The sequence below is a fragment of the Akebia trifoliata genome, chromosome 8, assembly GCF_017979445.1.
Source record: "Akebia trifoliata isolate Shusen 1 chromosome 8, ASM1797944v1, whole genome shotgun sequence".
NCBI lineage: Eukaryota > Viridiplantae > Streptophyta > Magnoliopsida > Ranunculales > Lardizabalaceae > Akebia > Akebia trifoliata.
The window spans coordinates 7,158,780-7,184,193 of record NC_141382.1 but is presented as its reverse complement, the minus strand read 5'-3'; the positions used below and the strand labels follow the sequence as shown (position 1 = coordinate 7,184,193).

General features: G+C 33.8%; 2 protein-coding genes across 3 annotated transcripts; one reads left to right on the top strand and one right to left on the bottom strand.

The window, feature by feature from the left end:
• Nucleotides 1-224: 224 nt before the first annotated feature.
• MPK16 (mitogen-activated protein kinase 16) lies at nt 225-7,926 on the bottom strand. The gene is made up of 10 exons (XM_086450374.1): nt 7,074-7,926; nt 5,123-5,531; nt 4,895-5,022; nt 4,666-4,725; nt 4,111-4,260; nt 3,832-3,987; nt 3,536-3,747; nt 2,750-2,851; nt 2,500-2,660; nt 225-956 (listed from the first exon to the last, which is right to left on the bottom strand). The coding sequence occupies exons 1-10, from the start codon at nt 7,095-7,097 to the stop codon at nt 652-654; spliced, it is 1,707 nt and encodes a 568-aa protein (XP_086306500.1). The 5' UTR covers nt 7,098-7,926; the 3' UTR covers nt 225-651.
• Nucleotides 7,927-19,522: 11,596 nt separating this feature from the next.
• Nucleotides 19,523-24,146, top strand: LOC147395820 (ribonucleoside-diphosphate reductase small chain A-like). Of its 2 annotated transcripts, none has more exons than XM_086451814.1 (9): nt 19,523-19,749; nt 20,708-20,865; nt 21,377-21,425; nt 21,522-21,648; nt 22,372-22,437; nt 22,521-22,637; nt 23,301-23,463; nt 23,550-23,620; nt 23,840-24,146. In XM_086451814.1, exons 1-9 carry the CDS (start codon nt 19,545-19,547, stop codon nt 23,952-23,954), a joined length of 1,071 nt encoding a protein of 356 aa, XP_086307940.1. In that variant the 5' UTR covers nt 19,523-19,544; the 3' UTR covers nt 23,955-24,146. The 2 variants fall into 2 exon arrangements, with proteins under 2 accessions (XP_086307940.1, XP_086307939.1); XM_086451813.1 differs by having other exon boundaries at nt 19,526-19,749; nt 20,705-20,865.
• Nucleotides 24,147-25,414: the final 1,268 nt, after the last annotated feature.

The following is a 25,414-nucleotide window of genomic DNA, read 5'->3' as shown; positions in this document are numbered from 1 at the left end:
TCTCTGTCTCTCTGTTGCTAAAGACAGCTGAGAGAAATGTGACTGGAAATGAACGAGACCATCAGATTGAAAGTAGTGACCTCCTCATCCCAGCAGTTCAACTTGGTGCTATCCAATATCACTGCTGTTGCTGCTTTGAAACAGAATTCAAAGGGCAGCTGTGAAGTAACTCCATCATTGATGCAACTGAGTATTTCCATTCGTTTTGTTTTGTTGCATAGAGATTCAGATCGAAACATCCCAATTCAAGTAAACTTTGAAGCATTTTTCAACCAAGGGTGGTAACTCCATATCCATTTATTAGATTACACAAACAAATAAAACTGCAAAAAAAAAAAAGGGTATAACCACCACCATGTCTACTCCATGAACTTAAGGGAAATGAACAGAAGAAACTAAAACAAGATAAAATGGATGGATCTCCTCCCATCTCCCTCTTTTTTCCTTCTAGGAATCTTTTTTTTTCCTAATAGGTCATGGTCATAGGATCCATCCATATTTCTATCTACTTCACATCACCAATATATATTCCATAACTTGAGTAACCATCCCTACTACTCTTCATATTTTCTGAGTTGTGGTTACTGAGGTAGAATAGAACCATTAGAATATATCAATAAACACCATCTCTCATTGGTGAAGACCGTTGATCTAGTACCAGTGGCCACTGGGTACACCTTGAGCTGCAGCCACTTTCCTTGCCATGTACTGAGGCTTTGGTTGCATCCCATTGGACCCTTCTATCCCTTCATCTTCCACTCTCTCACTTTTACAGCTAGGATTCCTTCTTGGATATGAACAGCCAGGAGTGTTATATTGAGTTGGGATAATTGGGTCAGAGACTATCCTTCGCTGTTGAAACACTTCTGCTGCTGCTGCTGCTGCTGCAGCTGCTGTTCCACAGTTGTTGTAACGCATGACCGAACCAACAACTTTACCAGGTTTTGCAGCACCACCTAAAAAAAATGTTAATTGAATCGATAAAATTAGCTACAGAAGCTAAGGATTAAAATCAGTTGGAAAACTAAAGACTAGGGCTTGGCTCTCCCATCTATAAAATTTGACTTCCCCTAAGTTGAGTAGGAGGAATGATTAACATATTTTACGATTATAGCATTGCAAACTGCTTTAAAAATATATATAATTTCCCCACTCCCCTCGGTGAAAAAAATGCTGAATCAACTTCGATGCCTCAGGTGCGACTATCAAAGTTATATATTAATTTGTCAAAACTCTAGAAGAAGCAAAGACAAGGGATAGCATATTTTGAGCATCGAGGAATGAATTTTTTTGTTTCTTAAGTCGACCAAACTCTGTCTTCTGGAGTTTTCAACCTTCATTACATTGTCGTTGTCATCATCAAAAAAAAATCTTATCCCAAAAATTTGGGATCCGCTGAAAAAATGAATAGGATTGGACAAATTTTGAGTAATTCAATCCCAGCTTAAAGCAACAGACAAACAAAAACAACACTACTAATTATGATTGTAAAAGGAGACATAAAAAGTCAAATCAACAATCATGGGATTATACTTATGAGGCATACTATAAAATTATGGGAAAGAGTGATTGAACCAATGCTCAAGACAAAACACAAATATATCAAAGAAATAATTTGGTTTTATACTAGGTAAATCAATGATCGAAGCAACGTTTCTACTTGCACAAATGATAGAGAAGTAAATAGAAACAAGGAAGAATCTCCATATGCTTTCTATTGACCTAAAGAAAATATAAGAAAAAAATACCAAGAGAGTTAGTTTGGTTGGTATTGAAAAAGTATGCCCCCAATGGATATATATTAATGAAAGTGGACATGTATGAGAGAGCAGTGATAATTGTGAGAAAAGGGGAGAGGAGATAAAACTAGATCCCAATTACAATTGATTTACATCGAGGACATGTATGGATGTATTAATTGCAAAAAATCATGAGAACATAACTTTGGGGGCGTTTGGTTCGAATTGTAGATCCTGATTCTTGATTTTGATTATGGATTGTCAAAATCAGATTATAGAAATTGATTTCCAAAATCCAAAATCTTGTTTGGCTAACCCTGTTTCTAAAAACTGATCTTGTGAAAAAAATTACCCAATTACACTTCTTGAGATTGAAAATGAGAGTAAAAATACATGTTCCAGAGATTGAAGATAATGGATTTTTGAGAGAAAAAATCAAATATTTTGGAAAGAGTTGAAAAAGATGATATTTAGGTCATTTTCTATTATTATTATTGTTGTTGTAAGGCATTTTATTTTCCCAGAGAAATTTATACCCCTTCCAGAGCAATTTTGTCATTTAGTGACCAGGGATAAAGAAAAATAGGAGCTAAAGGACAAAATTGTTTTTAGAAAAGATAAATGTATCTCCAAACATCACCCCTTCTCCCCTTCTCAAAAGAGGGAAAAACAGATAAGCGTGAACATTGTGAAAATGATAACCTTCTAAGCAGTGTTCAGTAAGACATTGACACAATCAGGAGAGAAGGAATTCACTTACCTTGGGCTCTCTGAGGAACTTGAAGAGGAACCCTTGCAATAGGGATCCCACAACTCCTATCCGGTTGTGGTTTCTCCATTTCTTTGATGCAACATTTGGAGAAATCCTCAGTGACCTCAGCTGAATTCTGTGTTGTGTTGTCTGAATATAAAACACAAGGTCTGCGTGCAAGAATTTTCATCAATGGTCTGGATAACACCCCAATAAAAAGTGGGAGCACAGTGTGCCAAAAATATAAGAAACTGGATACCTGGGTAAAGATGCATGTTGCCTCTCAAGTGGAGTAACTGTTGCACCATTTCCATAGTGCTCCTCAAGGTAAGCAAACTGCTTCTTAAATTGGTCAACAGCACTGAAAAATGCAATATAAATATTAAGAATCACAGACTTTCTCATGTGGTCTTAGATTTGAAAGGTTTGGCCTGAAGTTTGAAGGGTCATTCCCTTGAGTTTAGGACTTCACAAAATGTCTTAAAATGCGATTTTCAAATTGGGTTTTCAACTTCCCATGTAGAGATTCTGGAGAGCAGGAAACTGGACCCAAGACAAGTAATCAAGCAGCAATAAAGAACTTGGTATTTGCGGAATCTTAAGCTTTTTCCTTGATGTGAAAATAACCAGTAATCAAGCTTTTTCCGGAAATTTTTTATTTATTTTTTGATAAATAAAGATTTATAAATATCAAAAGAGAGGAAGAGTACAAAGGAGGCCAAGATAACCCCCAAGCAAGAAAGCACAAAGAAAAAGAGAAGAAAAATACAAAACATCCAGAGATTTTACAATCAATGGTTCTTTTTTTTTTTTTTTTTGAACTTTTTGTTGTTTATGACAAGTAAGATAGAAATCCAAGGCAATGTCAAAAGACTAGGAATGGTAAGGAAACTTTTCAAAACTGTGTCAATAAGGACTGATATCACCTCAGTAAGAAAAAAGGTGTACATTTGGGACCGATTTAAAATTTTCAGATTTCTAGGGTCGGCCTTTAGATTAACAAATGTTTGAAGAATCGGAAATTTGATATTTTGGGAATCAATACCTTGGATACATGAAGCCCATTGAATCTGTTCCCTCTAAGAATTCTTTCAACATCTTTGGATGGTACTCAAGAATTTCTCGATAAATAAGCTCTCGCACATCTTCCTTGGTTATCCTCCGTCTCTCAAACTCAAACTCCATCTTTGTTACTGGCTGGGCAGAAGGCTCCCTCTCAACCTTGGCCAAGCCCCTAAAATAGGGATCAGACAAAGCCTGACACCTTATGGCACAAATTCTCTCTGTTAGATGGAGAATGCACATTTAAAGAACTGAAAGGAAGAAGTATGCCCACTGTACCTCCTCGGCAGTAGGTCGGTCCTTGGGTTCAAATGCTAGCATCCTTTCTAATAAACGAAGTGCTAAGGGATCTGCATTCGGAAATTTTTGGGAGAAAGGTATAGGTTTTTTCCTGCGCATGCTGCTAAGATACCTGCGTGCCTTTTCATTCCGTACCTGCAAGTAAAAGACAAATGGTCACATAATAATTTAAATCCGGGAGGTATTTAACATTTGGGATAACTAAAAATGACAATTGGATTCATAATGAGACTACAGATTTATGACAAAAAAATGAACCCTGGCAATGGCTTCAGCAGAAGGCGTTCCTAACAGATCGGTCATCAGATCCAATTGGTGGACCACATTCTTTCCAGGAAAGAGAGGTTTCCCAGTTAAAATCTCAGCAAAGATGCATCCAATGCTCCATATATCTATTGCTGGCGTGTACTGCAACAAACACACAACAACACCAACAGAAAAAGAGCAAACTTTTTATAAATTGGAGGAAGTATGTAATCAAGATTTGTTATATCCACCAAATTGACCATTGTAACAAATGTTGTAAATTAGGGAAAATCAATTGTGATGTTTGGTCATGCGCAAAAAAGGCCAATTACAGTCCCGGTAAAAAGGAATGTGCAAGTTTAACAGAAGATCTGGACCACCATTTATTTCATATTAGCTATGGAAAAAGGAAGATATTGTTGGGCATTGACTGAAACTTAATAATTTAGTAATATGCAAGAGATCTCAAATAGCATTGTCAGTTAGGTGCGAAGAAAGCATTGGTTTTACATAGATGATTGCATTTTACAACAGCCAAGCAAACAATAAACTGGAAAGGTTATGCACCTTGGAGAAAAAGGATCCACACAACTCAGGAGCCCTGTACCATCTTGTTGCAACATAGTCCTGCAAGTATGGGAAACTGACACAATGAATTTACATTCTACAAAGACCTATCAACTTTTTTTTTCTTTTTTGATAAGAAACGACCAATAAAATTTTATTCCAGAAATAAGTTGGAGGTCCAAGAAGAAAAGGTGAGATGCCCAGTGAAGTGGATAGACAAGAAACTCACTGTCCAAAATATGGCGGTGGGAGTATCATTGAAGGCCACTCTTGCAAGACCAAAGTCACATATCTTGAGTTTGCAGTCAGCATTGGCTAGAATATTTTTCGGTTTTAAATCCCGGTGAAAAACATTCGCTGCATGACCGATGAAGATAAGTCCACAAACACTTGAGTTAGCAATACCCTAATAACATTTCCTAAAGTGTTAAAGCACAAATTGGGACCATTAGACAACCTGTGTGTATGTACTTCAAGCCACGAAGAAGCTGATAAAGGAAGAACTGATAATGTTCCAGCGTCAAATCATCATTTGCTTTAATAACCTGGTGCAAATCGGATTCCATGAGTTCAAAAACAACATATATGTCTTTGAATTCCCTTCTTGAAGGAGGCAACAAGATGTGCTTGATTTCCACAATGTCAGGATGACGCAGAAGTCTAAGAAGCTTAATCTCACGAAGAATGCGTGTGGCATCAGACACATGTTCAAAGATATCATTGATCTTCTTAATAGCAACTTTCTCCCCAATATGTGTATCGTATGCAGAGCAAACAACACCATAACTTCCTTTACCTATTACTTCTTCTATTTTGTACCTGCTCCCTTCACCATACTCGGTGAAAAAATCTACTTCCGCAGATACCTGCATCAACAACTCATAAGGCAGTGTGATTTTATTAGTCTGAACAACTCAAGTAATGCAATGGGCAGGCTTGACACGATCCCTAAAAAAGTGTGAGATAATGAATTATCACATCTTCACATGCATGAGCTATTTACATGAATATACAATCATAAAAACATCAGTTGATTGGACAACTTCAGGAGAAGATGGAAATTCCACAACTGTCTGAAATTTACTAAGACAAGATCAAACAGAGATTATGAAACATATATACATAACATATGTTTTCTTGTATGAAGTATATGTTTCATAATTTTTATCAATGCATACATATTTGTGTTTAGATTAACTTTCAACCTCAAAATAGACATGTAAGATAGAGAAAACATTTGGCTTAAGTATCTTTACTATTATAATGAGAGAAGGCATTGAAGAAGTGTCTGACGCCAAAATTTGGATCCCAAATATGCCCCCACCTGAACATTTAAACTTAGTATAATCAGGGTCTTTTTGGTCAAAACCCAAGAAAATTACGATTGCACACCCCTAAAATCACATTGATTAGTTTTTAAAATTACAAAAATATCATTTTTACCATGTAATCTTCAAAATCACTCTTTAATTAATATCTTAAATTACAAATAAGCCCTTCAGATACATTTGCATTTGCACCTGCCACCTTCTAGTTTAAGTAACATAACAGGAAGCTCTCCCAAGCAAGAAAAAGTTCCATACTTTAGTAGTTGCAAAAGAATGTTTACATCTACAGTAGGTTGTTAACATTGACTTTTAAGTTTCAACCTGAAAATAACTTCATATACACAAAGATAAAATAATTTTTTCAATCACTATCAATGACCGATTGGCTCGTGCAGGACTTGTTTCATCCCATTCCCATAAAAAATAAAGGTAAACCCATAATTCCCTAAAATAGAAATCAAAAAGACCCAGTAAGAAACGAATTCTATCCAATAAATAGAAAAGGGGTTCCCAACAGAAAACATGGATAAGGTCACTACACACAAAAGAACGTTTACATCTACAGACGAATGTTGACAAAGACTCTCAAGTTTCAACCAGAAAATAACTATATACGCACAAAAATCAAATAATTTTGCCAATCCCTATGGTAAAGTCAGTGTAAATTTTCAACTGGCTCATGCAGGAGTTGTTTCATCCGATCCCCTAAAAATAAAGGTGAACCCATAATTCCCTAAAATGGAAATAAAAAGATCCAGTAAGAAACGAGAAGAGAACTACCATGTACCCAAAGAAATAAAAAAGGGGAATCCAATAGAAAAAATGAGAAGGGACGACACTGCAACACCACAAGACTGATAAATTTCAAGAAAACCCATGCAAGAGATGGAATTCTTTGAAATTCAGACCTTATCTATGCAATTGTAGCACAAAATCATACTAGAACACCCACTATGATCGTCAAAAACGAAACTTTGAATAAAAAGTTTCCATTAATTAGTTTAACAAGAAGATCTGGAGGAAACATATCTAAAATAATAAACAACTATAAAAGAACAGATAAATTTTGAAGATTTTTACCTTCCTTCGCTGATCTGGCTGCATCTTTGCAAGAAATACTTAAAATTCTCCGGAGCAGGGGCCGCATAAACACATCTCACAGATTTGACGAATCAAAAGAGATGAAAAACACCTACTTTGACCACTAATACTAGCCTACACTTCGAAATTTTCAGATCACAAGGTGGAAGAGTTCACCAAAAGTGAAACAAACAGTAGCTAGAACTTGGATCCTGGGATCGAGAGTGAATTAAGATCAAAGCAGATTAGAAAACCTAAATTCACAACTAAATTTAACTGAAAAACAGAGATCTTGAGATTAACAGGAAAACATTGCAAAAATAAACAATGTAAAAGATACAACAATTTTTTTCTCCCAATGAGCCGGAAACATTCAAATTTTGAGATTAAACAAAGCAAGAACCCTAATTTCACCGCAAAAGGAGTGAAAAACGAAATATAAGATCAGAAGGGACAGGAAAAACAACAGAAAATAGCTGTCGAAAAAAGCTGTTTGGAGATCTAGATGAGTCACAATTTATAAACCCTAGTTTCTATAAACACAAGTGGGCGGAAGGCCCAAACTTTGCCAGTAAATGTCGCTAGAAACAATGGTTTCCAGATCGATCTGAGTGTAGAAGCCTAATTTCTTCCGCAAAAACTATGCGGAAAAAACGAAATTTACAGGATTAACAAAGGCGATAATCTCTAATTTGGCATCAAATGTGACTGAGCAACAGAAACCCTTAATTTTCAGCAAAAAAACGAAAACGCTTTGATTGGATCGAAACTCGAAGTAGAGAAGAACAAAGGAGATATATGGAGTAGCTTTGCTTAAATTTCAGAGAGAACTGAAATTGAGAGAGAGAGAGAGAGAGTAAAAAAAGAGGATGAAAGTGGGAATTAATATTTAATTGATAAAAAGGTAATTAAATTATTTAAAAATGAGTTACTATTGTCACAACGAATTTTACTAATGCCACACCAACTGTATGTAGGAATTGATGTGGCAATATTAACAACATGGATTAATATTTTAAATCTTAATTATTTTTATGACAATGCCACTTTATTTGAGGCAAAATTACTGTACGAGCTGAGAGTGAGACCTAGACATTGATGGACCTACCCACAACAAAAAGCAGTTTGTCGTGGAATAAAATATGAAAAATTACTTAAAACACCCTGAAGGAGGAATTTCTTTCTAAATAATTGTTAAACTCTAACCATAATTTAAGAATCTAGTTACGTATTTTTGATTGCAAATGAAAAATAAGGTGGAAAATGACATTTTTCTTGTGTTTGATTGCATTTTTCTATAAAAATTGATTTTCCACCTCAATTAAAAAGTACATCAAAATATAGATTTCACTTTCCCACTCATATGGGTGAAAAAGTGAAATTAACCTATATTTTTCATCTTCAAAATATCATCTTCTTCTTTCTCATTCCTATCTTATGATTTCCTACCACCATCACCATCACACTAACCTCACCATTGTCACTATCATCGTCGTTATCGTTATCTCCGACCACCTTCTCTCTCTCTCTCTCTCTCTCTCTCTCTCTCTCTCTCTCTCTCTCTCTTACGTCGCCATCATCACCACGTTCTCCTCTCTTCCTCATCATTTTCTTCCTTACTTACATCCGCCGCCATCGCCACTACGTCCTCCCCCTCCCTATTATCATTTTCCAAACCTCTCCCTCTCCTCTCATCTTTTTCCTCCTCCTCTCATTCTTTTTCTTCTTCTTCTTCTTTATCTAACTAAAATCAAACAATGGAATTTGATTTTCCAACCTTACCTATTTTTCATCATTATTTTTTCATGGATTTCAAATTCCATGAAAAATCACTTTCCATGCAATCAAACATACCCTTAATAAGAAAAAATTATTTTTTAATGGTCCTGCATCCTTTTTCGCGGAATAATGTTCTTGAAATATCTAAATTGCCATTTTTTTCTCATCTTCCACACATACTTAGATTTTTCAACTGTGATTGCAATTATTTTTGACGATTTTATATCATGAATGATGAATGAAAATGATATACTTCTAATTTTGATCATTTAAATGTATTTTTTTAATTTGTTGTAATGATTTATAAAAAAAAATGAAGAATAAAATTGAGATTCCAAATTTTATATATAATGTCGAGTTCAACATTTTTTATTGACGAGTTCAACATTTTTTTTATTGTTGAATTCAACTATTTTTTTAAATATCAAATTTGACAGTAAAAAGTGGTGAGCTCGGTGCTAGTAAAACTCATATGTTTTCATTTTTCAAGTTTTTTCGACTAAAATACATGGAAGGATCGATTAAAAATTTGACCTAACGACTTGTGTAGATGATTTCAAATTACAAGAACCATGCTTGATTGATTTTCATCCAAAAACGAAGTTTTAAAAAGAAAATTGAAAAATCTTAGATTTTTTACATGCATTGTCAAAGTGCTTGAAAATGACCACTTCATTCTGAAATCCTTTTCGTCGAAATGGGATCTTCGAAACTCAACTGGAATGACGAAAATTACAAATTTTAAAAAATTTAATAAAATTTTTTTTTTAAAAATGCAGACATGTAAAACAATAGACACCAAAAATGTAAAAGAGTATAAATGGATAGTCAAAAATTCAAATTCATAATTAAATAATCAGATATTATATGCAAATTTCGAATTGATAAAATATTTTATATTCAAATATTATTTTTATTCGGATTCATGTATTGATATACAAAAAAGAAGTGATTTTTTCTCTCTCAAAACTTTAAAAGATTTCTCATTTCTCCTCTCAGCTCTCCACTCCACCTGGGGTTTAAGAACCATGTGGAAAATCAACAGTTTCTTTGTTAAAAAGTTTCCCAAGTAAATCTTTTTTCCTTTATCTAACAACTTTTCTTTGTCTTCTCTTCTTGAAACCTTGTTTAATACATATATATATATATATATAGATATATATCACATGGTATTCTCTACAACCTTTTGGGATGGGACTAGTCCCTACAATCCCACGCCCCAATCCCACGAAAATTTTCCAATGTGTAACAAGTTAAGTCAAGAGTCCAACAAGTTTTGAACACATAACCAAAGAGAGCAATCTATTGCTAGGTTTACCGTTCAGTCAACCCCCATGAAAACGATGATATCTTAGATTATAAGGGATCTAAAGATAAAGTTGTCTTCACTAAACTCTCAGGTCTCTCGATTGGACTAAAAAAGTTTCCCTCTACTTCCTGCCTACGCCTCCACCACTCTCATCTTCAACTACATGATAGAAATCATTTATTCCTCCACCCCTTAGAAAAAATCCATTGTCTTCAACTTCACAAATTTATTTAACCTCTTCAAGCTTGTCTTCAACCCGTCATCTTCAGTAAAGCCCCCTAACTTTTCTTCTCAGAAACCTATTGTCTTTAGTTGTCCCAAAATTAGATATTATATGATATTTGATAAGTTTTTCAAATTTGAATATTGATTTATAGTTTTGCTTTGATTTCAAATCAAATTAAGAAATGGTATATTTTTTGAATTCAAAATTACTTATGCTTGTATTTGATTCAAATATCACACCAAATGGATTTTGTGGCACATTAGCTAGGCCAACCTAATCCTTGTATCAAGTGCCATTAACTAGTGGACCAATAATAGTAATCTTCAACCTGGACATTAGCCCATGGCATATTTTATACTTAGTAGGAAAGGATCCTAGTAAGTTCGAAGTTTCCCAAGAAAAAATCTATTAAAATAATAAAAGATGTTAATTATGAGGAACGATAGGAAAAATACCCTAAAATGCGAAGCAATTACATCAAGAAAATAAAGAACAAACAAAAACTTACATTGCCATACAAAGTTTTCACTATTGCAGACACTAATCATAGGATTAAATGGCCATCCAAAGGCATTGTACATCCATTTCTTATTATTCAAAGAGACAGAGAGGGAGAGAGAAAGAGAGAGTACATTCCTTGAATAAGAATAAACCCTATGTAAGACGAAATAATTTGAATTACTCAAAACTAATATTTTCTTATTGCAAGTTATATCTGACTTCATCAAGTAGTGTATTATGTGATAAGAAGATATTGTAGTAATTGGAATTCACAACATATATTCAAACATATGTGTGAGATGAAATTTTGTGGGCGCTTAGATCAAACAAAAGAGTAAATTTCATCACGAAGGATATATGTTAGAACGACCATATTCTACTTTAATAAATATATGAATACGTACAGTGGAATTTAGATACTAATATTAAAAGAGGAAGAAAAAGAACTTTTACTTCCCCGACAACATTTTCTTATATTGCCCTAATAATAAAATTAATTAAATTAAATTTAAGAATGTAGAGGAAAAAGTGAGCGAAGAGGGAAAGAGTAAAGAAAGAGAAATAAAGAGAGAAAAAAAAGAAAGAAAGAACAGAAAGCACTAAGAAAATGAAAGGGAGAGAAGAAGGTCTCGAGCAGAAAGAAAAAGAAAAAGGAAGAAGAAAAGAATAAAGCATAGATAAATAAGAAAAGAAAGAATGCGTTGTCATCGCCATCTGGCACCACCACGATCGCCACTACCATGGCATGTGTTCCTAGCCACCAATGAGAGAGAGAGAGAGAGAGAGAAAGGCACAATGATAAGGAGAGAGATCTCTAATGTCTTTTTTCCATCTATTTTTCTCCATATAGACTTATTGAACTTCTTAATAAATTGAGTGTAAGTTGGAGTGCCGTAAAAGTTGACGCATAGGAAAAGTTTGGTGTAGCAATAGAGGTTCCCAAGAATCAAGAAAGAAAAAGTAACCAATCTTTTGAAGTTGGTCGAACATCTTTATCAAAACTATGTTATTATCCACGTCGCATATGATCATTCACATTTATATACTGAACATCAATAACTATTCCTTTTTTCTGGGATCTTGCATTTTTCTTGGATCTCTCACTAAAGATTGATTTAACCACACCAATTGACATCTTGTTCAAAAATACCAAGTACAACATAACTGATAAAGAAGGAAAAAACTTTGAAGTTGAAGGAACCATCTCCATTTAATTACAAGTGTCATTTTTAGGAGGTGTTTTAAATTTTAACAAAAATGTAGGGGTATGAAATAAATTCAAAACGCCACTTGTCTTATAACAAAGAGGTTCCTTCAAAATTTGAAGTGGGCTAGCAGCTTTAAAGTCGGACTCGATAAAGAATAAAGAAACAAGTTATGAAGTGGAACTTTGAAATATATTGAAAAATAACTAAAAACATAGGAAAAGTGTCTAAAATTGAAGATATGAAAACAAATAAATAAATAAAAATAAAAATTATTAGTGTAATTAAAAAATTTAAAATTAGGATTATCCCAGCTTATATATATAGGATTAGGATTGCTTGACTCTTAAGAATGACTCATGAAAAAAAACATGATCTCAACCTTATAAATGTAAAATCCAATGATTGAGATCTATTATCGGGATAAGTATCTCCGAGATTTGTGTTATCAAGATATTGATAGACCTCAACCATTAGATTTTTATTTAAAGGATTGTAATCATGTGTTTAATTCATGAGTCATTCTTAGAAGTCAACGGATCCCAACCCACACATGTATATATCTCCCAATCTATTAAGCTATCACTAATAACTATTAAAATGTCATTTTGAAAAGATAGGGTTAGGAGCCCACCTTGACACATATTAGTGGCCAACAGAGGCGAAGGCTCGACCTTTCAAGTCTCAACTCAACGAAAGGAAAAGAAAGAGAAGGACCACAGACGACGCATGACATGACACATTTTATATGTCGGTGAAACTCGTTGGTCAAATTTATTATTCTTTTTTTTCATATAAACTTTTTTTTTGTCAAAATTTTTAAGAACTTAATCATAGAGGTCAATCATCTTTGCAACACTTAATTAAATGGCTGAGATTCATCATACACAAATCCAAAGAGTCACCAATGGTTGAGATCTTAGGACAACTCGTTGGATCAATAAATCTTTTCTATGTTGGTTGTGGAAGCATCATCAAAAGCTAGAAATTAAACTATTCCATAAGAATAATGCTGAAGTGACCTCAAGCTGAAACCTCATTTTGTACTTCATGACGTGAAAGTGGATAGGAACCATAGATGTTTTTCATCGAGATGGTCACTCCAACACGACTCATTCCATAAATGAAAGTAAGATTCTCTACCATGGACATACATATAAAGACATGCGGATTTAAAGTGGGGGCTGTGGGGGCACTTGCCCCCACAAGAGTTTTCAAATTCTATGAATTAATGTGCTATTACGACAAATTTTAACTGTAGATAAAGAAATTTGCCACTACTGCCCCCGACAAATTTAATTTCCACACTTAATTGCCCCCACAACAATTTTTTTTCACTCTTAATTGTCTCCACAATTTTTTTTCACTCTTAATTGTCTCCACAATTTTTTTTCTACTCTTGGTTGCCCCAACATGAGCAAAATTCTGGCTCCGCCCGAGCATAAAGATGGGTTTGTGGACCCAAAAGTTGGGTGGTTCATATATCGAAATGCAACTTTGAGATCGTGGGTTTTTTAAGTTTAATTTTCCTGTAATAATAATTATAAAAAAAAATCTTAGATGAATTTCATATAAGAGTAAGCAAAGCCATTTTGTTTAGTACTTTTTATGTGATTATTATGGGATTTGAACAAAATGTTGACTATCGTTCAATTATTAGGCGAATTAGGGCATGTTAGCCCAAGTAGATATCTATCCTAATTAATGGTGATTTTTTTTTTTCTTTTCTTATTGTTTCATTTATATGGTGAATTGTGTGACTCTTAAGTGAATTTCGATAATTTGTGTATTATTTGTTTGTCTTGATGTGTTGTTAGGTGTGGCGATTGATTTAAGCACTAATTAATTTCATTTTCATTGTCTCGTCGTCGATGAAGTGATGTTGATACCATTGATTAAATGACTTGGACTTTATTATTATTATTATTAGTATGAACTGTCTTCATTACTAAAAGACTTGTTTATCATAAATTAATTTAGTAAATTAAGTAGTTAATATTTAATTATCACAAGCGCCGCGAAAGGAGTCAATGTTGAGAGCAGGAAAATCAACAAAAGCTATAAATTGAATAACATCCTTCACTGCAAACAACGTTATCTCTGCTATTAGGAACCAAATTAGTAGGGTTGTCAATGGGTCGTTCGGCTTGTTGTGGACCGGATCGGGTAATGTTACTCGGTCCATTTAGTATAGGGCTACAATATGGACCCGACCCAGCCAGATACCTTATACTATAATTTTAGAGAGTTGCTATTGCCACACCAATTTTTACTAACGTCACATTGGTGAGGCATTAGTAAAAGTTGGTGTGGCAATAATAACTCTCTAATTTTATATAAGAATTGGTGTGGCATTACTAAAAGTTAGTGCAGCAATAGTAACTCTAATTTTATTTCTAATATATTATAGTTATATGTATAGTATATAAGGAAATTTTTGGACCAATCAGTCATGTAAATGGGCCAAAATACTTGAGGGTCAGGTTGGACTTGGACATAGTTGATCTTATATAGCCCGGCCCAAATATTCTGCAGACTGAACTTGGGTCAAAACTTTAAGACCTGAATAACACTGGACCCAAACCAAGCCCAATTCCACTAATCGACTTCCCTACAGCCTAATCTCTCTCATTTACGTAAAACCATTGTTGAGCAGGAAAGAATTGAAATCTTGCATCGAAATATTATGTACAAATGGTGCTCGCCAGTTAACATTAGGGAGCAAACGAGGGCCCTATTCATCCAGACCGTTAGATCACGTTCAATCTACCGGTCGAGATCTAAAAATTCTTAAGTGACATAAATATTTGATGGGTCCCGTTCAGCACCAAACATTTTGGCCAACATTTTAGCCAACCATTTTTGTCCTACATAGGTTAGAAGTTTTGGAATAGGCTGATTTTTGGTGAGGATGATCTCTACGGTGAGGAGATCATCCTCACCAAAAATCAGCCCATTCCAAAACTTCTAGCCCCATGTTTACAAGTTGAAAAATCGTGGACCGTCCATTTTTTGTAAACCATTTTTAATGGGATTAGAAGTTTTGGAATGGGCTGATTTTTTGGTGATGATGATCTCCTCACCGTAGAGATCATCTTCATCAAAAATGAGCCCATTCCAAAACTTCTTACCCATGTTTTGAAAAATGTTTTACCAAAATGTTTGGTGCTGAACATTTCCCATATTTGATTATATGGGAGCGGTTCAGTAGCCCTAAAATTTGCCAAACATTTTTCAAAAACGGGTTAGAAGTGTTGGAATGAGCTGATTTTTAGTGAGAATGATCTCTATGATGAGGAGATCATGCTCACCAAAAATCAGCATATTCCAAAACGTCTAACCCCATCAAAAGTGATTTACAAAATTTGGACGATCCACGATTCTTCAATTTGTAAACTAGGTTAGAACTTTCAAAATGAGCTGATTTTTGGAGATGATGATCTCTTCACCGTAGAGATCATCCTCACAAAAAATCAGCTCATTCCAACGTTACAATGTTTGGCAAGCTTTAGGGTTGCTGAATTGCTCTCTCTATACATATAGGGAAATGTTCAGCACCAAACATTTTGGCAAAACATTTTTCAAAACATGGGTTAATAGTTTTGGAATGGACTGATTTTTGGTGATGATGATCTATATATATTCAAAATGTATTACTTAGAAAATTTAGAGAGTTGCAATTACCACACCAATTTTTACTAACGACATACCAACAGTGCAATTCTTTGGTGATTTATATAGTAATTGGTGTGCTAATAGTAGCTCTCAAAATTAATAGAATTACAAATAACTTCATAATAAAATCAAAATGCAAATTAAATAACTATAGATCAACCAATCTTATAGTTGGCAAGCACATAGACAGCCTAGCTAGACATATAGAGACTTGTTTAAGTTTCTAATAAAAAATGCACAAAGGCCATATCTAAAATAAGGTAAGGATGTACAATGGGTTTGGGTTCCTTACATTATAGAAGATATAAAAGCAAGGGAATGAAACACTATTATTAATAAATTACAAAATATGGATTAAAGTTGAGAGATATAAAGGGGTTCTAGTGCTTCTCTTTTGCCTTTGTAAAGTGGAGCATTTAGAAAACTCCTTTTAATACCAGTCATGTTTCCACCTTATAATTAGGTTTAAGTACATTACTCGTAATTATATTAATTCGTTAACTAGATGATTTTGTCATTTGTTTGCAGGTTCGCTTGCCCTATGTTGCTTCTTTCCCGTTTCATTTCTTCTCTCTTTTTTTCCCTCGTTAGGGTGTTTGTTTTCATAAGAATTTTCTTGATATAACAAGAAATCAATTGATCAAGTCACTTGGTTAAATATTTTCCTTGGATAATCATGAGAAACACTATGACATAATATTTTCAATCTAGACAAGAAAAACATTTGTAGAAGATCAATTAGATAAATATTCTTGAGTGTACGTAAGAAAATATATATATATGATAAATTTTATTTTGCCCAAACAAGGAAATCATTTTCTATGGGTGAGTGTGTGTAAATTTCTTTTCAAAGTAACCCTGATAAAAGAAAAAAAAATGGCCGATTTAGACATAACCCTCCACTTTTGATGAATACTTGAGATATCCCTATATTTGAAAACTGATGACATGCACATGCCCCCATTGACATTGGTATTTTCTTATAAATTAATATAAAAAGACCTAAATGTGCTCTTCCTCGACTTCTTGTCAAAAATCTTTATATTTTATTCTAAAAATCTATCATTTTCAAACTCTTGGACCAACATGATAAATTATTTTTAATTCATCATTTTAAATCTCATCTTGACCCTTTTTTTTTTTTTGTTTAAAATCCCTCATTTTTACTAAGGTGTTGTTTGTTAAACTGAAAAAAATAAATGCTGAATAGCATTAAGTGCTGAAACTTATAAGCGCTGAATTTAAGTACTGAAAAAATTGTTTGTTTATATGAAGAATCATGTTTGTTACACATTGCTAAAATTAATAAATTGTCTTTTTTACTTTTACAATCATGTTATACATTGTTTGCATGTTTTAAATGCCCATTTCTTATTAAAAATAATAAAATATATTATTTCTTATAAAATTAAAATACAATTCATTTTTAAATAATAAGTAATACTAAAATTTTCAATTTATAAATAATAATTTTTATTTCTAAGAGCTCGCAAATTTCAAATTAAAAACAATAATGTCATACAAGTCATCAAAATTGAAAATCAACATAAAAAGAACTTAATTTGAGATGAATAATTTTTGATGAAAATGAAGGATGCGTTAATATAAAAGCACCCCACGAATTCATAAGGGCAACCCACACCATAGCTAATTTTTTTTTTTTTTTTTTTTGCCTTATATGGGTTAAAGTTTTTTGAATGAACCAATTTTTGGTGAGGATGATCTATATGGTATAGAGATCATACTCACCAAAAATAGTTCATCCCGAAACTTCTAACCATGTCAAAACTAGTTTTAAAAAAAAAAAAAAAAAAAATTGGACGATTTACACTTCTTGAACTTTTTTTGAAGGGGTTAGAAGTTTCAGGATGGGCTAATTTTTGGTGATGATGATCTCATTGTAGAAATCATCATCACCAAAAATCAACTCATTCTAAAACTTTTAACCTATATAAGACAACAATTTGGCCATGGTGTAGGTTTATTAATTTGTGGGGTGCTTATATACTTATCCATGGGATATAAGAGGTAATATCTTTTTAAGTATAAGGGCATACTTGTCCGTGCTAAAAAAAATGAAGTGCTTACTGCTTTAGTATTTTTTTTCAGCATCAAAATAGTGCTGAATTTTTTCACTTATTTTCAACAATAAGCGTTGAAAATATAGAGTAAATAAACACGTTATTTTGACAAAAAGCGCTGAATTTTTTTTTTCCAGCAATAAGTGTTGAAAAATAATACAAACAAACACCGCCTAAGAGCACTATGTGTGCTCATTCTTTGGTATATTCCATCTCAATTTGGGTGCTCTCTTAGCATGCAAAAATTGGTATGGCAATAGAGTCTCTCTCACACACACACACACACACACACACATCTTTGCATTCTCTTAGATCGTCTCTCTCCATTTTTATTCTGTCATCTTTCTCTCTATCTCAAACCATCCTTTCTCTTCTCTCTTTCTCACTCTCATCTCAACCGCCTCTTTTTTTTTACTCTCTCCCATCTTCTATTTCATATATCTTACTCACGTCTCTCATTCTTTTCACAACCCTCTCTCCCCCTTACTCTCATCTTAGCCTTCTCTCTTTTTATTTTGGTTTTTTTTTTTTTTTTTAAAAGGAAAAGAGAAGAATTCTATTTTTTTTTTTTTTTTATATAAAATTTTTAAAGCTAATAGAGCTGTGGGTTATAACTTGCCAAGCTGCAAATTCTCTTAAAGCTAGTGGTGCAATGATGCAAGAAAATCACATGCTAAGTTGATTCCAAGGTAGCCATTTATATCTTTTGTGGTATTGTTGCTCCTCCATGGGAAATTGAGCACCTTCGATCGACATCAAGAACTTGCTACCCCACTTTGAAGCTTTCTCCTTCTCCCTTGTCTTCATGGAAACTAATAAAACTATGGATTATCTAACTTGGATGGTTGGGAATGATAGGTGCATTGGCTTAGATATAGTCCATTGTCCAAGATAAAGTTACTCCTTTGCACTATTCTTAACTAAGATAAGGGGGGTGTCCCACTTAAGATTGTAGCTTGCTTGGCCTTATAAGATTTTTTTAATTTGTTGGCAAGGAATCCCCGTAAAACCTGATCATCTTGAAAAAAAAAGAAGGTAATATTGTAATTTTTTAAGTGTAATCATCCACATGAGGTGTAAAGGGGATTTTTAAAAATGAAGGGTTGCAAATTGCAACAGGTTCTATGACACGCAAGTAATCACTTCCAAATAATATTTGGGTAATTATAAAAGCACAAGGACAACCCACACTTAACTGAATTATTGTCTTATATGAGTTATAAATTTTTGAATGAACTGATTTTTGGTGAAGATGATATCTATGATGAGAAAATCACCCTCATCAAAAATCAGTCCATTCCAAAACTTTCAATCCCATCAAAACAAACCCAAGAACTGTATAAGATAAAATAATTTAACTATGGTGTTGGTTGCCTTTATTAATTAGTCTGCTTTTATAATTACCCATAATATTTTGTGGCTATTTCGATCTCCGTGGACATGTTAAATGACACGTGACTTAGTTATTATGTGACACGTTCTACTCAACTCTCATAGGACAGATGGAAATTCCTCTGTCCAACCAATGGATGAGATTTGAAGGCATTTTCTAGGGATTTCTCTCACAATCCTCATCAGTTCGTTGGATACTCAGTTTCCAACGTTGTCGGATACAAAAAAAAAGTCGTAGATATATCCGACGATTTAAGAATCTGGCCTTACGAAACAGAAGATGAGTCGAAGAGACAAAAAGATATGAACAAAAACTGTCGGGGTTTTGGCAGGGTTTCTAGAGAGAGTGAGAGAGAAGAAGAGATGGGTTCTCTGAGAGATGAAAATGGAGGTGAAGGTGAGGAAGAAACAATATTGATGGAGTCGTCACAGAGATTTTGTATGTTTCCTGTAAGATACAAGCAGGTTTGGGAGATGTACAAGAAGGCTCAAGCCAGCTTTTGGACTGGTACCCATCTCTCTCTCTCTCTCCCTCTCTCTGTTTTGGGTATTTTTTGAATTCTTGATTTTCTTTTTCTTTTTTCTCTATTATTTTCCTCAATTTTCTATTGGATATTTTGTTGGATTCATTCTTTACTCAATACTTGTTTTTTTTCTTTTTTTTGGAAGTATTTTGTTTTTTAATCGTCAATTCTTCCTCGCTTAATATTCACGTTAGGAATTCGGTTCTCTGTATTTCGTTTCTTTGAATTTTCTTTCTTAATCTTTGGGGTTTTTTTTTGGCCCAACAAATGATGGTGGTGACTGGTGAAATTTATTTTTCATTCTCTATTTTGTTGTAGAATGTTATTTATATTTTAAATTCTTCCTCGAATTATGCAACTGTTCCATTGGAAATCGACCTACGTGTTGTTCCATAATTGAAAGGAGATCTTAAATTTTAGTTTTGAAATTAAAAATCTCTGCCGATGCTGCAAAAAAAAAAAAAAATGTTGTTTTTGGAATTGGGTTAATTTTATCAACTAATGTAAAATTTGAATCTTTCTCTTGAAAACAAGTCTTTCATTTTACTGTTAGTTTTCCAATTTCAAGGTGGTGTTTGAGAATTGAGATAAATATATCCTCAGAATTCTCTGTTATTATCTTTTGAATCTTGAAATATTATACATTTCTCCTTGGATTTTAAGCTTTATTCACTTTTTTTTGGATAAGTTCTTTATTAAATTTTCTACCCATTATTCATGAAATTTCTTTCTTCTTTGATGCCACTTATGAGTTTGTCAAGTCGGACCAGTTTTTTTAAAGAAAAAAATTTATGTGGTGTGGTTGATGATTGGATCATCCAATTTCCTTTTATAATTTTTCTCCTTTGCTTTTTCTTCGATTCAGTTATTTTCTTGGAACTTAACTTCTTTTTTCACTTTTACAATTGTAGTTTTGTTAACATGGTAATGGGTATGCAGCAGAGGAGGTCGATCTCTCCAATGATGTTCAACAGTGGGAAGCTCTGTCTGATTCCGAAAAGCACTTCATAAGCCATATCCTGGCATTTTTCGCCGCATCTGATGGTATTGTTTTGGAGAATTTGGCTGAAAGGTTTCTAAAAGATGTGCAAATTCCAGAGGTCATTTCCTTAAACCCTTCATCTTTTCTCACAATTTCGTCTAGACGGATTCTCTTTGTTAAAGAAGTTTTATAGTCTCAATGACTAAACTTAATGTTGAGTTTAGTCCTGCATCAGACACTCATTGCCTTGCCCTCTCTCCTTATCAGCTCTTGGGCCTCTCCTCTCATTGCCAATTGGTTTTGAGTTGGACCCCCAAATTTATCAGATTATCGATGCCTTATGAGCTTCACATATTCAATTTTGAATAGTTAAGTTGTTGGAGGGATGCACAAGCAAGAGGGGTATAAACTGGTGCAATTTTTCTCTAATGGGTTTTTGTTTCGATATATATTTTTTGAAATATATGGTATAAAACTGGATGATGCTATTGTTGGAGAGTTGCTATCTCATTCATGACCTCTTTGTAACACGGACACAATAGATTAATAGAATACATTTCCTTGGGATAACTTAGTTTCTTCTTACATTCTTATCCACAAGTAACATTAAGAACTTTTATCCTCTGTAGGCCCGAGCATTTTATGGATTTCAAATCGCTATGGAAAATATTCATTCTGGTAGAGCTTCGTAAATGAATTTTGTAGGATTTCTTTTACTTTATTAGGGAATTTTCTAGCAGTCTGAATTTAGATATTTTTTGGGTCTCTTCACAGAGATGTACAGTTTACTCTTGGAGACATACATCAAGGATTCAAAGGAGAAGCACAGATTGTTCAATGCTGTCGAAAACATTGCTTGTGTCGCTGAGAAGGCCAAGTGGGCCTTGGATTGGATTCAAAGGTACACCAATATATATATATATATATATATATATATATATATATATTCGTTCTCATAGTAATAATCTTCTATTCTTGATGATTCAGTTATAGAAAGCTTTGATAAATTGTACCCCTGATGCCGAGCATATATTATATTTTGAGCAATCATGGATGTCTTTCTTGGTCCTCTCTCTCTCTCTCTCTTGTTTTCTTGTTTTTATTCTTTTTTGGATTAGTAGGTAATGTACCTATATTGAAAGAGGAAGAAAAAAGCAAAAAAAATTTGTCAGGTTTTTCCATTGAATCGGCTTGATAATTTGCACAAACCATGAAGTTCAATTATACACCATCTCCAAGCCCACTATTAAATTTTCGTTTTTTATTAAGTGTAACTAGTTAAATATTCAGTTAAAGTTATTATAAAGAGGTGAATAGGATTCTGATTGATCACAATTCACACAAAAAGAGTCTTATTGGTCTGCTGATACCAATGTAAGTTAGTAGTCCTTCTGTAAACTCCTAATTTTGTGCAAGTGTGGTTTGTGCCTTTGTGTGCTGTGCATCCGTTGGTGGTTATTCTAGTCAATAATATTGCACTACAGTCCATTTGTTGTTCCTTTGCTCCTACTGAGGGATCTACCAATATCCTTGCAATGGATTTAGTCCCCTTGACAACTTTTTGGTTGACTGTCAAAAATCCTTTCCAATGATTTCTTAATGTACACTTACTGCTAATTTGCAGCTCAACTTCATTTGCTGAGAGACTCGTCGCCTTTTCATGTGTTGAAGGAATATTTTTCTCAGGAAGGTAGGCCTCTCTGTCTCTTGACAGTCATCTCTCTTAATTCTTCAAATTGGTAAATTTACGTACTTTCCTGTTTTATTTCTCAGTTTCTGTGCCATTTTCTGGCTTAAAAAGCGGGGGCTTATGCCGGGCTTGACCTTCTCAAATGAACTTATATCAAGAGACGAAGGCCTTCATTGCGACTTCGCTTGTCTTTTATACAGGTTGGGTGGTTTAGATTTTATATTTGCTGCTTGGGGTTGAACCCTATGTTACACAATTCGTTGGTGTTAGTCCGAACCACGGACTAGTATGAACCGAACCAGTTTGTGGTACGTTCGTACTGGGTTCGTAAGATCAAGCGAACCACAAACCCAACGAATTTTGATTGGGTTTGGCGAACTGGACAATTTGGTTCGATGAACGGAACAATTTTGTTCGGTGAACCAAACAATATTTTAATTGGTTTGGTGAATCAAACCCATTTATTATATATTTTTTCATTGTTTATATTAGAATTTGGATTACTATATTAATTTGTTTCTATTTAACTTAATTTTTTTTAGTAGTGTAATTGAACTTATAACTCGTATACTTGAATTATATATATGCACAAGCGAACCAATCTAGGGAATAAAAGCGAACTGCGAAACGGATTATCTCTTCCTACCCCTATGAACCGGGTTCATTTTAGAGTGACAAAACTTGAACCCAAATTTGAACCGAGCGAACCAACGAACCAAGTAATATAGGTCAAAGCTATGGCTAAATACAGCATGCCCGATCTCTTGTTTTGATAATGGGTTTAATCCAGTCCTAGCTTCCATTGGTAAGAAGCACACAACACTGTAACGATATTGTAACAATGTAATTATATCTTCTAACAGCATGTTAAAGAAGAAATTAAACTGGCAAAGGGTGCATCAGATTGTGCACGAAGCTGTTCTGATTGAGACTCAATTTGTTTGTGATGCCCTTCCATGCGCGCTGATCGGCATGAACTCAGCTCTCATGAGTCAGTACATCAAGTTTGTAGCAGATCGCCTTCTGGTAAAGCCATTTCCATTGGTTTAGCTTTAGATTTGGCAATTTTTTCGGTTAGATTATTGGCTTAAGAGTACTTTTAAAATTTTCAGGTTTCTTTAGGGTACGAGAAGAAGTATAGTGTGGAAAACCCTTTTGATTGGATGGAGTTCATTTCCTTGCAGTGAGTATTCAGCAAATATCCACAATTGTTCTGGTTTTAGACTTCTATTAAGCAAACCCAATAAAACTTCTGGGCTAGGCCCCATTTAAGAACTGGCCTAGTGTTTGATTTGTGAAAATATTCTCTTTGTTGGGCCACATATATGTTGTTCTAGTTCTTGTTTTTTTTTTTTAAATGTATTTTATCACTTAATCTTGATTGGTTGTTTTGATTGAGCAGAGGAAAAGCGAATTTTTTCGAGAGGAGAGTAGGTGATTATCAGAAGGCATCAGTGATGTCCAGTCTACAAGATGGAGGAGGAAATTATGTCTTCAAACTGGATGAAGACTTCTAGTTATTAACAGAACATTACTCCGCAGGTATTCAAGAATGCTGACTCGAGCATCGGAATTTTTTCAAACTACTCTTATAATGATTCTCTCTTGCTATTATGAACGAATCAATTGAAATATGACAGTGTTCTTCATTGTTATGACTCTATAATAGGAATATGGATCAACAATTAAGGATTGTTGGATCTACGTCATTCATTGTTGTATTTCTAGCTATTAATACGTTCTTTTTTCCTATTTGGAAGACCATGTTGTCGAATTTTTATTCCCCAATGACAGTGGTCAAGAAAACAGCGACGAATAACTAAGAAGGAATGAGATCGTGTAAATCTTGTGCATGGTTAGTGTTTATACATAAATCATCCCTGCTTATATCTAAAAGGGTGAGCATATTTGCACCCACTCTTTGAGATATGTTCAACCACTTAAAAAAAAAAACATAAAATAACAAATGGGTTCCATTAATCTTAGGACTTGCACCCACCGATACAACTTCCCACCTGAAATTGAAAATCTTAAACTTTTGTTCGCTCCTTTTGAGAAGATGAAGAGAATTCCTCTCAATTCTTCTATATCCGGTTGATTTTAGGGTTCAAAAGGTTTTAAAAATCATTATTTCGATGGATTACTGTTATGAAAATTATTTATTATTAAAATCTCATTCTATTTTTAGGTTTCTCATTGATTTTATTTCATTTATTTTACCTTGAATGAATGATTCCCAAGAATTCAGTCTATAAAGGAAAATAACTCTATTAAATTATCATAATTACAATGAATAGGATAGTTCAAAAGTTGTAAATAAAACTAGGGTTGGCAATGATCCGATTTTTATCTGTTATCTGATCTGAAAAAAAAAATGTTTGGATCTGATTAAAATCCGATCCAATTATACATCTATATAATAAAGGCAAACCTCGGTTGGTGACGGCAATTCAAATGCTTGTGAAAAGTGTGATGTGATTTATCACATTAGATGAGAGAGAATGCTTAACCACTTTCTCTGTTTACAAAAAGAAAAGAGTGGTGATGTATGCATGTGATTGGATAGCTGACATGGCAAGGGCACAGAATTATAAATCTTTTTCATCATGATACATAGGAAAAAGATGTGAGGCTCTGTGCCCTTTTCACATCAGCTGCGTACCCAACCACGTGCATTCATTGTTATTCTTAAAATAAAATAAAAAAAGTCACTCCTATCACCTCATACATCCCATTAATGAAGAGAGAATTTTAATCACTCTTTTCTCTTTTAAAAAAAATAAAAAATACCTCCTCTCTAACCCATTGTGCTGGACCCAACAATATTTACCCCATAAAATCTCTCTCTCTCTCTCCATTAATACAATCGGGAGCTTTTCTTCTTCTTCTTCTTCAAAATACATCAAACATGATGGAAAGCACAATGACAATGACATTGAAGTCGTTCGCGAAGCTTCAAGGCGAAGATTTCAATCAC